At 38.3% G+C, this 15449-nt stretch overlaps 1 protein-coding gene across 1 annotated transcript in view; it reads right to left on the minus strand.

The window, feature by feature from the left end:
* SND1 (staphylococcal nuclease and tudor domain containing 1) overlaps positions 1 to 15449 on the minus strand; it is a 228057-nt gene that overhangs the window by 112022 nt on the left and 100586 nt on the right. Inside the window, exons 15-16 of the mRNA XM_032949074.2 lie at positions 10283 to 10424; positions 4111 to 4220 (exon numbers count right to left, since the gene is read on the minus strand). Coding sequence (XP_032804965.2) covers positions 4111 to 4220; positions 10283 to 10424 — 252 coding nt within the window. The remainder of the gene's footprint in view (positions 1 to 4110; positions 4221 to 10282; positions 10425 to 15449) is intronic.

Consider the following 15449-nt stretch of genomic DNA (forward strand, 5'->3'; position numbering starts at 1 on the left):
TATCTTTTTCTATCATTAATTCATTACATTAAAAAGTATGTGATTTAGACGTGTAAAATTTTATTGCAATGATTAAAAAAATATACAACAAAAATGAAGGGAAAATATAGGATTTTAACAAAATTACCGTACACTTTTACATGGTGAAGATCGTCAGCTTTAGCAGTAGTAAATAAATATATGTATTATAGCAGGGAAGCTGCATATACCTGATACACTGTAATACGATGTTGCAGGAGTCATCAAGTTCCTCACACGAAAAAAGTATGTATCATTTACCACTGTTTTTTTTTAACAGCTCATTCTTTTTAACAACCTGATGATTTCACTATTACAAAGTTGAATGCAAGCTGTTGATTAAAATGTGTTTTTATATATATAAACAAAAAACCCATAACAATTGTATGAGGAAACTCCCAATTTTTTTTTTATGTGGGTGTGCTTGGAAAAGAAATACTGGCAGTGAGCATGATTGCTGTATTTTTAGACTAAAATTACGGTAATATGAAGCGTCTAAAAATCACACACTGGGGAGTCTACATCTCAATGAATGTACCCAGAAGGGGTCTGAAACTCAATTTTCTTTGGACTAAAAAAACGGTTGGAGCCTTTTTCTGATGGCAAACAACTGGATAACTGTGGAATCTCCATAATAGAGTAAACATAGGAACGTGCTTTCTAAGCTCTTTAGATGCACTCTGCCTAATGGAAAAATGTAAGAATTCGGCGAGTACACGGTGGTTATGTACATAAATGTTTATCAAACAACATACAGACAGAGGCTTATCTAAATGATGAATGTGTCGTGGTGAAGGTGTGCTCCAACAAGACGTAGAAGCAAATTATTACATCGGCGTCATTAATTCATCATTGGTCACATGAGCTTGCATAATAATGCTGATTATTCCCATTTAAATTCACGAGAAATAAAAACTAATCTGGAGATGCCAGCCAGTGGAGGAGTTGGCACCAACAATTGCTCTGCGGTTGTCTATATTGTAAGATGTTCTCAGCCGAAGTGTTCATACACGTGGGAGAAAACTGGAGCATCCAGCAAAAAAACCCACGCGTGAGGGGGCATTGTGTTAGCAAGCCCGGGTATTGTACTTTTATGCCCAAAACTGGATCTCATGTGACAGTGCTGGATTACAGGCATGCATAGCCTCCACAACCCTTACCTTGCATTCGAAATATCAATATGCATACACTAATATAGTCAGTGTATGTCTGTTTACATTCTTTCACACCGTACGTGGTCAACCGTGTCAATTGATATATTATGATGAATACATGTAAGTTTTATTTGCATGTAACTTTTATTTTTGTGCACTCAATTTATAATCGTAGCAAGTACTTCATGATTAATTGAATTAATAGTCAAGGTTTGTCTTCGTTTAGAATATCATATGTGCTTTCCCAATGAACCAAACAAAAAATACGGAATTAAGAATATATAACATGAATTAGCCAAAACACAACATATGCTACAAATTTGGGTACCAGAGTGAATCAATTCGATATGTACCCTGAACATCCTCCCAGGCGTCGATTACAAATTCAACAGGTACAATCTAAATGTTACATGTATAATACCTGTCAAGATGGTAATACAAAGCACATCCCCTTCCGTGTCAGAAAAGGCATAATAAGGTTGCCACACGTAGAGGCAGGGTATAACAATGTGCCTTTAAAATTTTAATTCTGGAAAAATCCTACACAAATTCCCAGCAGCTGGTTGAATAACAATGACTTGACAGGAAACAAAATAGGCCAGCAAAAAAAATAATCCATATTACATTGCCATTCCGTGGGCTATTCAGACTCATTTTTGCACCATCAGACACATGCGGATTATATAGTATCCAATTTTTGTAGTAAACTGAATTTATTCCGTATGAATATACAACATTTTTGACGTTAAAACCTCTTTTTAAATGGTATCAGTCTTCCTCGCTCAAATATACTGCTGGCTGAAGAAAATAAATCACAGGGTTCTATTTATTGCTAAAAATTGTAGAAAATTACATGTTAAACGGCTATATTTTTTTTACACGCAATTGTGCCCAAGATATCTTTGGAAATGTCTGCAGCTATTCCCTCACTGCACAATCTGCTTGCTCATGCTTCCCACTACACTTTGTCCTGGCCGCTATGCCCTCCGTCGAACCCTTGTGTTGAATGCAAATGTGCTCCACGGCAAACAAAGTTTCCCTCATCAGGACTTTTCAAGGTCTGACAGTACCCTGGGACCAGCCAGCAGTGGCAGAGCTATGCATCAAAGCTCTTCTTCTTCATAAAAGAGCTTCAAAACTGCCTGCTTTCCTGTGAAACACTGCACGCTGCTCCAGTCAATGCACGGTTACAGGACTAAATTATATATATTCCACATTCAATGTGAAATACCTTCTGTAACAATTCTGAAGTTGATGCATATGCTATCCAGCTTATACACTGTAATGTATACGTAAAACATGGTAGTCTTTCTTTTTTTTTCTTGAAAAGGGAGGTAAAATAATATGAATGTTTCTTTAATATTTTCAATAATTTATGGCATTTTGTTTTTGGTTGGCGAGCCTTAGAGGGGACTGCAGATTGTTAAAGAGTTGCACCTAATTCGTATGTGGGTTGAGGTGTTCGGGGGAAATAACCTTCCTAGCAGGGATGCATACATAGGCATCAAATACGAGCGCGTCACAGCACACGAAACGGCCATAACAATGACCCCGTTTCTCACTGTCAGAGATGCTGGAGGCTGCAGCCTCAGGACCCCCATCCCAGGAACTGATGCACGCGAGCCTGGGGAGCATTGGTAGCCTTAAAGGGCACAAGTCGCCAGAGCATGCAGAAATCAAGCGAGTAATTGACTGACAATAACCTTAGGAATTCATAGGAATTCACTCGGTGCTTCTAATTAGCAACATATAGGGCAGCCACAGTTTGATCAATACTCGTGCTTGTTAGTCAAAATGTTGTCCACAGCAATGGGTCCATTATACGGCAAAGTGTCGGTGATTTTTTTTGGGAGATTAACCGTTGCCATATGAATTCTAACATGTGTTTGTACCCTTAAGAGGAATACAATGGAATTTCCAACTTATAAGGTTTTGTTGCAGGTGGTGGTACAAAGGACTGCAGAAGTGCTCAACAAAGGGAATACTCCCGCGGGTTTCCAAACAGCAAAATGCAGCACAGATGTCACGAAGGAACGACGAAAGAAAAATCATAATCCTGCAGGGATTGCATTTCGAGATGGCACTAGGGGTTATCGTGCACAGCCGTGTCAATGAAACCCAGAGGTGGCACCTACCGAACTTATCCATCACGAAGATATTCCGGTGACATCTGTGTGTACTTACCACTTCCTGTGGCCGCTCGAGATTCAGGCTGCTGCTGCTTTGAAGATTATAGTAAAAAAAAGTACTAGGAATGTTCAATGCAATTCAATTACTTTGCTTCATAATGCAAAGATAACTGTTGCAATTTATAATGTTCATTAACATTAAACAAATAGGTTTTGTGAAAATATCCCCAGCTTTTCAATTCCATCCAAAATGTTCAATTACCATAGTCACTATATATTTCATTGATATGCATTTCATTATTTAATGAAAATGTAGATGTAAAAAATGTCATTGTATAATCTTTCCTGCAGGAAGGACACACTCACCTTGTGTGTGCATTAAGGAATTCTTGTTTAATAACCTTTGTCAGTGGAATTTAAAATATGTTGTTTAACCCCTTCGATATATCTTTATAATAGAGGTTTTCCATTAAATGTGCAAGGTAATGTGTTACCCACAGTGCTTCATGTCATCCACCTACAGAGGAACTGGGTTCACACAACTGCGGATTAAATAATTCAATGCTTGTCACACATGACAACTGTGGGTAATGGCAATGACTTAATGCTTTCAAATTTTATCGCCTCCTTTAATGTCATGCGTATTTTTACCCCCGCAGAAACTTTACACAACGCCTTCCACCGTGTGTGCCCAACACAGTCACTGCACAAGAGTGCGGTGCACTGGAGGCAGCGAGATGCGTTCCAAACACAAATCAAAGCGGGCAAAGCTCAATGCGAGGCTTCCTGCAGCGCGAGAAATGACTTGCCTCTCTGTGAAGGACCATCTCCTTGGTGAACAGCATGGCCTCATTGCTGTAGGGCTCACTCTCCTGGGCTCCCCCTGGGCCGTTCCGAGCCATGCGTGGACACTCAATGCCTAAACAAAAAAACAAGCGGGGCATTGTTGGCCAATATCGCAAGCAGCGAACACTTTTGTTGTTGTTGTAAAGACAGCCAGCAAGACAAAACGCTCGGAAATAAACAGCGCACATCACCCAACAGCCACTCCGAAGTTGCCATGTGACAGCGAGATACAAAAATAACATCGGAAAGTTCATAATGTATAAATAACCTATTATCTCTAAATCCTTTATTGATCACCATAAAAAAGCTTATTTTCTAAGAAGCAATTAATAGTTAAGATTTCAAATGTTGTAAAGTAGTGAATTTAATTTATCTAATTTCACTGTTAATCTCTAAATATTTTGGGCTTAAAACACAATATATTCAGTTAAGCCAACAAGAATGACTAATATAACACTAAACCAATTAAGCATGCTAATGTAGCATTCACAGCTGGAGAGAGGAAAAAAAATGCTAAACTTGTAACTGATAAATTATGACATTTTAGAAATGAAAGCCTAAAAAAAATGTATTGTGAAATTTGATTGAGACTCACAGTTCTACCATTATCAAACTATAATGATGTCAGTACTTTATGTTCTGGAAAATAAGTACAATGAATGGGACAGTTAACTATTTAATATGCAAACATTTTTTAAAAATTAATTTGCAAAAATGTATATGCCGTTAAGGTAATTTACTTATTTGGTTACGAATTAGGCTATTCCATGACATGTCTCTGATTCAAGGACTTTATGAAAAATTACCATCATTGTTCAATTCGATCAAGCTTCAAGCCACATCCTTTGAAACAGCCTCAGTGTTTGTCATATTCTAATAATCAGGGAATATATTTCATGATTTAGGATAAATATCCAACTGCAATAAATTCTTGTTTTACAATATGAAACTTAAAATGTTATTTCTCCAATGAAGTTAAAGAATATTTAATTGTTCAAAGAATGTCATACAAAAAATGGTTAAAATAGCACCAACATTTCCGAAAATAAACGGGAAATACATTTTATAATTCTGGCTTCACTGCCCGATCATAACCATTCCATTAAAGAAGAAACTTGTCTTATTTAGCTATTTCCCTGAATGATATCCATGGCTAATCCATAGACCAACTGTGCTATGCAGGGAGGACTATTGTGCCATACACCTCAGGCTTCTAAAACATCCACTTCAATAAAAATTGATTGCTTGCAAGGCAATTTTTCGACAAATGAAATGATTACTGAAGAACTGTGAGCAGCCATCCATTAAAATATAGTGGAATAGACTTCTCTTTGGGGCACACATCAGTGAAAACCTCCAATTCATCCATGCACGTCTCGGTGCCACCAATATCGTATGTAGCCACTCAAAAAGAATGCACGATACATGTGGGACTTTGCTTTGAAGTGCTTTGACACCACTCATTATTGTGCAAAAAAAGACCACGTAAAAAAACGAATTTCTATGAAACATTAGCCATATCCCCATAAATACATGTACGTTATTTACAGACGTGTTTAGCCCTCAAGGGAAACATTTATTTACAAATAAGCCAATGCAGGCCATTTTCAGACAAAAGCAAAAGTCATGAAACAGGCAAAAAAATGGTCTAACGTTGAAATGTGTGTCATTGGGTCATTAGCATTTACATCACATATAATGCAAGACATTGGATTAAACATGTGGTAATAATGACTGAATATGGGACTTAATGGAAAATCTTGAAATTTACTATCCCATTGGCAAGCCCATTAACTGCAGAACTACCAAACAGTGTTTTTTTTTCATGAAAATATTATTACAGACTAACCTCAGATCTAACCACACATACCAATTAGTTTTGAGTCAGTGGTATATGAATGAAATAATGAATGCATAATATTCATTGTAATTAAACACTGCAGGTACAATTTCAAAAACTAACAATATTGTTTTTTTTTTACTAAAACAGCTAATGCTCCAGATACGATTGAAATAAGCAAAATGGCCTCAGCTTTCAGCTGTGATGTATAACTCTTACCTACGTGACTTTACGTGACTTAACGCTTACCTACGTGCCTGTACCGAAAAAACTAAAGAGTATGTATAACTCTGTTTATATTTGAGAGTAGTGTTCTTTCAGCAGTATATTTAGGAATGTGCCGATCACATTTGGGAAAGAGATGATCTGTCTGCTTGTTTACCTTGTTATTTATATTCTCCACAATGACACTTATCATTATTTAACACATATGCTTTCACGAACAATATTATGATTATGTTATGTATCATATAGTTTAGTGTCGAACTAAGGCCCATATCTTAAGAAACAGTCATTGCCTATAAACATTGGACAGTTGACCAGCCACAGGTTTAAGTGAGCTTCACTGCTGATGAGATACTGAATGTCTAAACCGGTACAGTTTTGCTTGTATTAAACCAATGCTGTTGATAGAATGCACTCCCAGAAGCCAGTGTGGCCAATGGGATGGGATTATGTTCGTTTGCTTATTTTTCTACTTTTATTCTTCGAATTCTCAAATTATCTGGAAAGGCCCACACCAATCAGAAAAGTTACTGATATCTGGTTCAGAGTGCTATATGTATCTTCTTTTATGGCAAAAGCTTAAAAAGCTTCAGGCATTCCAAATTAAATTTTATCAACATCAAATATACCAGGTATATTAAACAATTACATTTCAAAATACAGATGCCATATATTAAGCTTAAAACATATTCTTTTCTGCCTCCAGCACATAATATTCAACAATAAATATACCCCTATATAAAACGCAGTTGTGGCACTGTCTCCACATCCATGCACATGTAAATACGTGGGACACTCCTGAATACTAACCTAAATTAAAAGCTTCACTGAAAGCTGGGGTCTATTGTAACTAACAAATCACATGACTTGTGAAATAAAATAATAATTCATAAATATAACACAAGCGTTTTCTTATGGAGTCAAAGAATAGGAAAGGACTTTAAACAAAACAAAAAATAGATCACTTTCCCCCCAAGTGTGGACTTCATATGTATAAGACACACCATGAATTTAGATAAATGTCACAAACAGTACAGCAGTGTGATAAGAAGAAAGCTGATACATATATACGTGTAAAAAAACATAATGTGACAGTTACAAAAGGCAACAAGAAGAGGACATTAATGTGACAGATAGATAAAAACTGTTGATATTTTATGTCTTGTGCCAGAACAGCCCAGATATACAACACAAGCAACACCCATCCAAGGGCCGTTCATGTGAACAAACCTCTTGACAGTTGAAAAAAAAAGTGTGAAGATAAAAGAAATAAAGCAGGAGGCCTTCCTGTGTTGGAATAGCGCTTCCACTGACAATATTCAAAAACACAACATTGTTCCCAAAGCACTTGAAGATGCCATAGCAACGAGAACAAAGCAACCATGTGTACGTACTAACAGGATACATTGAATGCAGCTCTGATGTTTGTGAAAGTTTCCAACGATGATGCTTGAAAGGAAACCTCAAAAAGGTACTACGTGTCTCCAAAGATAATTCTGAATTCTAAACACTCCCGTGTCGCGACCCAAATATGGGTTCGGGAACAAAATACAAGCATCGCTGCGAGATTATATTTCCTCAATGCTCATTGGAGCACGAATACATTATAATTGGATATAAAAAAAAGCAACGACTAAGGAGTCAGTGGCAAATCGTCAGCACTGCCTGAGATAGCTCTTAATGACCAAACAACAAAAAACTCCAGGTCACTAAACCGCGGTTGGATCTATGATAATTAGAGGTGCCATGATTCACCACTGTCCCCATTCCTCCATGCTCTCCTTGGTGATTCAAGGGATTGGTGCGAATCAGTCGCAATTATATTTTTAAAAAAATCTATTCTATTTTGAACTTCGTGGTGAGTATATACATGAATCACTGCAACCGTTTGAAAACGACGCATTTTAAAGAAAACATAATCCGAAACACACAATTCCATGCATGTAAAATGGAGATTTTTGTTTCAATTTATACTGGAGGAATCCAATGAGCTATAAAGCTCTTTTTCACAGATGTCCAGAAGGGGCAGATTATAACTATACAACAAACAATACAAAAACACACTAGTAGTGCAACATCTGCAACAATCGATGAATCAATGCATCGTTAAGAGCTCTAACAATGATCTGCAATGTACGGTTATATTTCTTTACAAAAATGTTGTCCCTTGTTTTTTTGACAGCCTGGATGACTGCATGGATTTCTGTCGAGTCAACGACTAGGCACAATGGCAAGTCTGTTTCAGAATCTGATTAATGGGAAAATATGGTTGCAGAGAAACCTTCCGTAAACCTGCTTTGCTTGAATGGTTGGCTGACATTGACCAACCACACTTCGCAATGACATTCGTCAACAATGTATATTCGTGCAATAAATGACTAAATGGTGCATCATTCTGGAATTAAGTTTTATGACCCATTTGTTTTAAATAGAATGACTGAAATATAATTCGATGATTACAATATTGTATGTCTAAGTGAACCATTTATATAAAAAAAACAGTTACACGAAAATACCAAAATACTATAAAAAAATGTAGTCATGAAGAGTGACACGCTTTCTCCAACATTATTCAGTGGCTACATGAGAATATATTTCCAAACATTAGTTTGGAGAAACAAAGGCATACATATAAATTGAGTAAATACTTATGCAACTTAGATTTTAGCGTTCAATCGGCATCAACTTAAGGAAACGTGATGAGAAATTCAGAGAAAGCTACAAAGTTAGGCTCAACATAAATGAGCAAACACATTCATGTACAGTATCGTTAGAAACCGGTGGAAATGTCACAAGGAGAAACTGGAAAAAAACACAGAAACATTGGCAAAAAATAAACAAAAGCTGAAAAGTGCACAAAGAACTTGAAATTACATTGAGAGAGAGAGATATATAAAAACACGGATCACAGAACTTAAAAGATTTAGAGACACTATATTGATTTAAGAAAACTATATGGGATTAGACCAGGCACGTCACTCGAAATGATGATGGTGAATGGTCTCGAGCAATGTGAATGGCATCCAGAGGAGAATACACCCCAGAGTAACGAAAAACTAAACTTTTTATTTTACCAAGTAGGACCCACTGAGCTATATAGCTCTTTTTCAGAAGCTACCTGGCCACAAATGATAGCTCAGCAAAATGGCTTATCACGTGGAAATTTATAGCAGCCAAACACTTTAAACGCATGTTTCTAAATGTGAAGAGAAGAACCCAGAGGATACGGGGGGAAATCCACGGGGAGATGAACATGCAAACTCCAAATATAAATGCTTCAGGGTCGGGATCAAACCCATAACCTCCTGCATACCCGGCAAGGTAATTAACGTCTCGCCATCACGGCGCACCAATAAGGCCGCCATAGAGATGGAGCGATGAAATCAAATCGTGTGCAGAGGTCCTAGATGGATTGTTACGACTTGCAAACTATGTAAATAGCCTTGAGCTCAGACGCTCTGTAAATATAAAATAAGATAAGAAGAGAAGACATCGCAGGAGCCCTGAGAAAGGGGCAACTTGAGGCCTTCATCCAGCTGTGAAATGATCATGGCTGAGGGTAATGAATTAGTAAATATTTAATTGAATAATATACCAAATAAAAGAGCATGTCCTATTACAACAAATAATCGTGTTATATTTCATTGCTTGCTAGCAGCAAGCAACCTAGTCCTTAGACAATAACCGTAGAAGCAATAGCCACATATCTTTGATTTCCTGAAATTTCTGTCGTGTACAATTAGAACTCGCATGTGCTTATGTTACCCATGCTTTCACTGTAATATGACCTCCTGCAATGCAAATATATTATTCACACATACGCACAAACATAAGTTCACATCAGCAACCTCTATAAATCCAGTCAACCACAAATGTTCAGCTCTGCATGACATTTACAATTAAATACTATGGACAAATGAGTAACCGTTTTAAGTTAATTGAATATAATAAGGGGATTTCATGCAGTCAAAATTCAGTAACATACTGTCAACTAAAACGTACTTGCAAGGGTAACCAAAAGGAGGAAACTGGACGCATCACTACCTGAATGCAGGGAAAGGGGGGCTTACCAGCCAACAGGAATGTGATGAGGCAGGTTTCTTTGGGCAGGAAAAGCTTGATGCGCGATCCACTGAAGACGTGCTCCACAATAGCCTCGCTCCGGCCAGCTCGCTGAAGGAATGGCAAAAACTGCTTGGCTTTTTGAACGTCCTGTGATTGAGAAGACGAAAAACATGTGTTGATTACTTACTTACGGTATTACGCATTTCACACACACACACATTTAATGCGGATCTCTTGCGATGCGGAAGGTCTGAAAGAAAAACAGTCCATCCAAAATTTCAACCAAATGAACCACTTTCCGTGACCGTATATCGGCCGTGGTTTACCAACAGATGGATTAAGGCCTCTTCCACGTAGCTTGCCCACGGTTCTTACAATTTTACTTTCTATCTCACCTTCTGCTCATGGGATGACCTCATTGCTCCATCTCTAAAAAGTTTCCCTTCCTCAGATATTTTCCCTCCTTTTGCAAATACCATCACCAGTCTCATCCATCAGTCATCATCCCTCATAGCTAGGCGCCGTACACAAGGGCACTTTTCTTAAGTCAATTCTCATTGGCATTGGGTTCGAATACACTGCTTCCGAAATTCCTAGTGTGCAACTCATCATGCTGTTGTAGGTGTCGTTCTACTCTTGTTCCATGTTTTTACTTTTACCCAAGAGAAATTTAACCCATTGCAAAAATTACCACGATTTATTATGACTATATATTTTTATATAAATGTACATATTCTTGGTTCTTTCGGTAAAGTCACGTATAAGGGAAGCAATAAAATAATACAAATATTAAAATATTGTTTCCCTTCTACGTGACTTTACTGAAAGAACCAGTAATATGAATCCCTGCGGTCACGAAAGCTTTAAAAAAATATATATGTACATATTGTGGATACCAAGCCTTTTACCAAAAGGGGTAAATGTGCATATTACATGACCAAGGGAACATGACTTTTCTATTAAGCGAAGATTAACCTCCTAGATTAGTGCTCACGTTTACAAAATATTATCCAAGAGCTCAATATGTTTTGTACACATTCGAGCCAGTATTGATAAGTTTCCAGTCCACATCGAATACACTTACAGCGCTCCAGGGATATGCCACAGAGCAAGGACAACATTGGAAAGCATTCAATAAGTGATATGAAAAACACAATGGAAGCCACTGCACGAGGGAAAAAAGAAGAATTGCAGTTTGGAACGGGAGAGAATTATTCCTCAATTCCGTTTCTCCTGCAGTACGCGTCTGCTCTCCCCCCCCACTCCTCTCAACCTTTTACACCTCCCTCATCTGTTCCCCATCCCCCACCTCACCCATCACTTCCCACGACTACCCTTTTCTTTCTTCGACCATTCTTGATTGTTTTGCAGTAAAAAAATAGGCAATGCGTGGGTGAGCATAAAATGTGTGTGTGTACAATTTTGTTTGCATATTACGCGTGTGAATCTAGATTAATGTGAAATGTGCACCATTTTCCAGGATGTATTTAATTTCAGATTTAAATGGTAAAGGGGATGGGGCCCTGCAATTACTTTCTCGTGCCACTGCTGGCCTCCACTAGAAGGAGCTCCAGAAAGCTCCGATAGAGGGTATTTGGCTGGACAGATGTCTTGGAAGAGGTGGAAGTATCCACACTTTATCCCAACGAAAAGCACATGTAGCTAATCAATATAGAAGGAAGAACATCTTTAAAGTATGACAATTCCATACAACAGCACTATTTCCAGAATAAAAAAAAAACTATTGGCACGTTTTAGCTTTAATCGCTTCACCTGTGTTGATTACCCCTTTCTTTATCTTGGCCACTTTCCACTGTATTTTTCCAATCACAGCAACCACCAAAAAACAAACTGCTACACCTCCCGCTAAGTTTGTCGCATAGTGCAAGAAACTATCAAATACTCGAACAAAATTCAATCGGCAAAGAAACACTTAAAACCATGAGATCTGGCAGTTAAATTAGCACATGCACTGCAGTACTGTAATTGAGCACTTGCTATGCACGGCCATACCAGCGGCTGTTACACATCGCGCTGCAAGAGCAAGTGAGAAAGTGAGAGAGAGGAGAGAAGTGTGGGTAAGGAATGGAGAAAGAGCAGAGCAAGCGAGCGATGGGGGGGGGGGGTAGGGGATGTCAGCCATGAACATCAGCAGGGACATTGGCAGGACCAGGATAGCCATCTGGTCAGCGAATGTCGGGTTGGGAGTGCTATCTGAAAACAACCAATGCAGCACACAGGACAAAACTAAGCGATGATAACTAAGTAAAAAAAAAATCCTGTAAATATTTTGTATTGTTTATTTTTTTACTAAAAAGTCATAATAAGCTGTCACAATTACTAAGCGAGTGATTGCTGTTAATGCACAAAAGTATTTACAACTGGCTAAATATGGCAGTTTATAACCACTCACACTTGCCCACAAGGTATCGAAGACAGTTTGGAACGGTTTCTAAATATATATTTAACGTAGCTCAATTATCAATATAATTTACATATACGTATTACAATGTGGACATTGTCTGTTGTCCCTCCCCCGCACCTCCAATTAGGACGGCTACAGACGGTGGGGGAAAAGTTCAATGAACATAAACTGTTTAATTAAAATGTTATGCAAAGCGTGTTTATACTGATGTGTTCACAATGCCGGGTACCTCGAGCCTCGTTCTCTTGGCAAAGGCAAATATGACATATACCACGACAGAATAATGTTAAGGTGCAATAGAGACGAACTTTCCAGAAGTTTATAATTACACGAGTCAAAAATACATCCTCACTTGACATCGTAAAAAAAGTCAAAACTGAGACAGCTTGCAATTAATGAAAAAGTCATAAGTTTTGTTGAGGAATTGACACTTCTCTTGAAATAGCAGTCATGTAACCTGCAATGCGTGGTTAATCGCGGAAACAGTCTTGACAGGGTAGTCTTGCGGTACTAAATAGGTCGTTTGTAATATCAGGTGCTCGCTGGGTGACCTACCACCGATAATGTCTTTGTAAACCTTTTCTACCAGCCCCTATTAAAAATTCTGAGATAATAACCCAAGGTTGACAGGCAATTGTGGTGCAAAATCCGAGTCACCCAGTTCATGACTTGGAATCAGCCGGAAAGGATAAAAAAAAATCCCACAAATTGTACATAAATGATATCACACTTCTAATGTCACCCTATAGCTAAATGCAACACATCAATAGCAAATTTGTACAGAAGCATTTTAGAAATGGCCCGTTCCTTCTCTTAACAGCTCGATAGCGTAACCGTAAGTCGCAAATCAATAAAGAGTAAGGAAAATACTTTCGCCGCAAACATCAATTTCAGACAATTCCTGAGCAAAATAAACTAATAACACAGAGATGTTGTTACGTGTCACCGACTCTTCAAACACAAATGGAAGGAAGAGTTTTGAAAATAACTTATTGTGAAGCTCGTGCAATGACTAGCTCAATACATAACCGACATAATAACACACAAGCCAGCTCTGTGTGCAAAACAAAAGTGCAGTTGTCAATAAGGAAGGGAGAGAGAATTGATTTGCCATTACTACTGCACCCCCTGCCAAAAAGAAGGTTAAAGTGCTGATGGTCTGAGCGTTATATAGCGACATGGCATGGTAGGCCTGTAAGAAAAGGTCAGGGCCTAATGTTGGATAATCATTTAAAAAGCATTTCTCGAGCTAGTGGCAAAGAGATAATCAACCACCCGAACCGGCAAGGTAGCTTACGGCTTGTAATTGTTTAAAGCCGATCCCATTAGGCTACCTAAGCTGTATAAAGATCAATTGCTTTTTTTATTTGTCTTCTACTTTTTGCCAATATCGCCCCACATATTTATTGCCGAAGCTTATACAACAGTCTGAATGGATGCCGGACCTTTTAATTTACGTGGAATTAGTTCAGTTCAATGTTTAAAAAGATACGCTAACACCTAAAACATACACGTGGTTTTATAAGCAAATATTTGCAACACAAGAAATGGGAGTTTACATATAACATTAAGCAGTTTTCGGGCTAACAAATGGCATTAAACCAGGTTACTCATTCAGGCTCTTGAATCGAGCTGAAGTGAGTAGCATATGAGTTTATTAAGGCCTTGCCCTTTTCATGACAAATGCCTCCGTCTCTTGATAGGTGCCCTAAGCCCTTTAGACCTGACATATCGTCATACCACGCATATGAACTGCCATTATGCTCAAACATTCACTCTGGCAACTGAGACAAAAAAAAGAGCATAAAAAAATGTGCCAAAACGACAAAGAATGAGAATGAGTCCACACCCTTTGCAATTATTTTTTGAGCAATGATATATATGAAGTGGTTTAAAACTATCAAACAGGGCTCGGTCAAATCAAACATCCGCTTTGGGCCAGGGATGAGAATGGAAGATAAATGCGGCAACAAGAATGATTGCTTTGGGATTGTGGGTCGCTGCAAATTTAACACCAGTGCTGCTCGGGTCCGTACGGAAGAATATGATCACAGCAACTTTGTTTGCTGAATGAAATTCTCCAACTCGGCAGTGTACTTGGGGATATATTCATCTTCATACAGCGCACGTGTTGTACTTACACAGTCTAGAAAGCCCGACTGCTAATTTCCTATGAGCAATATCAATGTGCACGTTAAAAGTTAGGTGTCTGCAAAAAAAAATCACTTGACAGTTTAATTTGAGCAAAAGTATACTGCGGAGAGTACTACCACGACAAAATTGTTTGATGTTTGGGGAGTACACATATTGTTAGAGTGCATAGAGGGGGAACTATAATTATTGTAAACGGCCATAGGTGTTGTCATAGCGCCATCAGTGAACCGAGGGAGGTTGTTATTTCAATATTAACCTCCCTGTACAGACCAGACACAGCTGGGTATAGACATTGTCCTTCTCATTGGCATTACAACAGCTGGGGAGAAACTGCCAACACATACGTGTATGTTGAGAAACCCACCAATCGTGTGCCTCCTGCACACACTACGTCGCACATCTGACCCTCACATATCCGCCCTAGTCAATTAACTGGCCAATGTTTGTGCACGATGTAACTGTCACTTTCCATAGTTGTTCACGAATAGGACTTTTTTCACAGGCACGCTGTGCTCGCACCTCACAAACCGTATTTTTTTTACTTATTTTACAATATTTCAGCGAATGGGTCAAAGTGTACGACACGTGTGTGT

Source organism: Petromyzon marinus, chromosome 7 (genome assembly GCF_048934315.1).
Source record: "Petromyzon marinus isolate PM22_M1 ecotype Great Lakes invasive population chromosome 7, UKy_Petmar_22M1.pri1.0, whole genome shotgun sequence".
Taxonomy (NCBI): domain Eukaryota; kingdom Metazoa; phylum Chordata; class Hyperoartia; order Petromyzontiformes; family Petromyzontidae; genus Petromyzon; species Petromyzon marinus.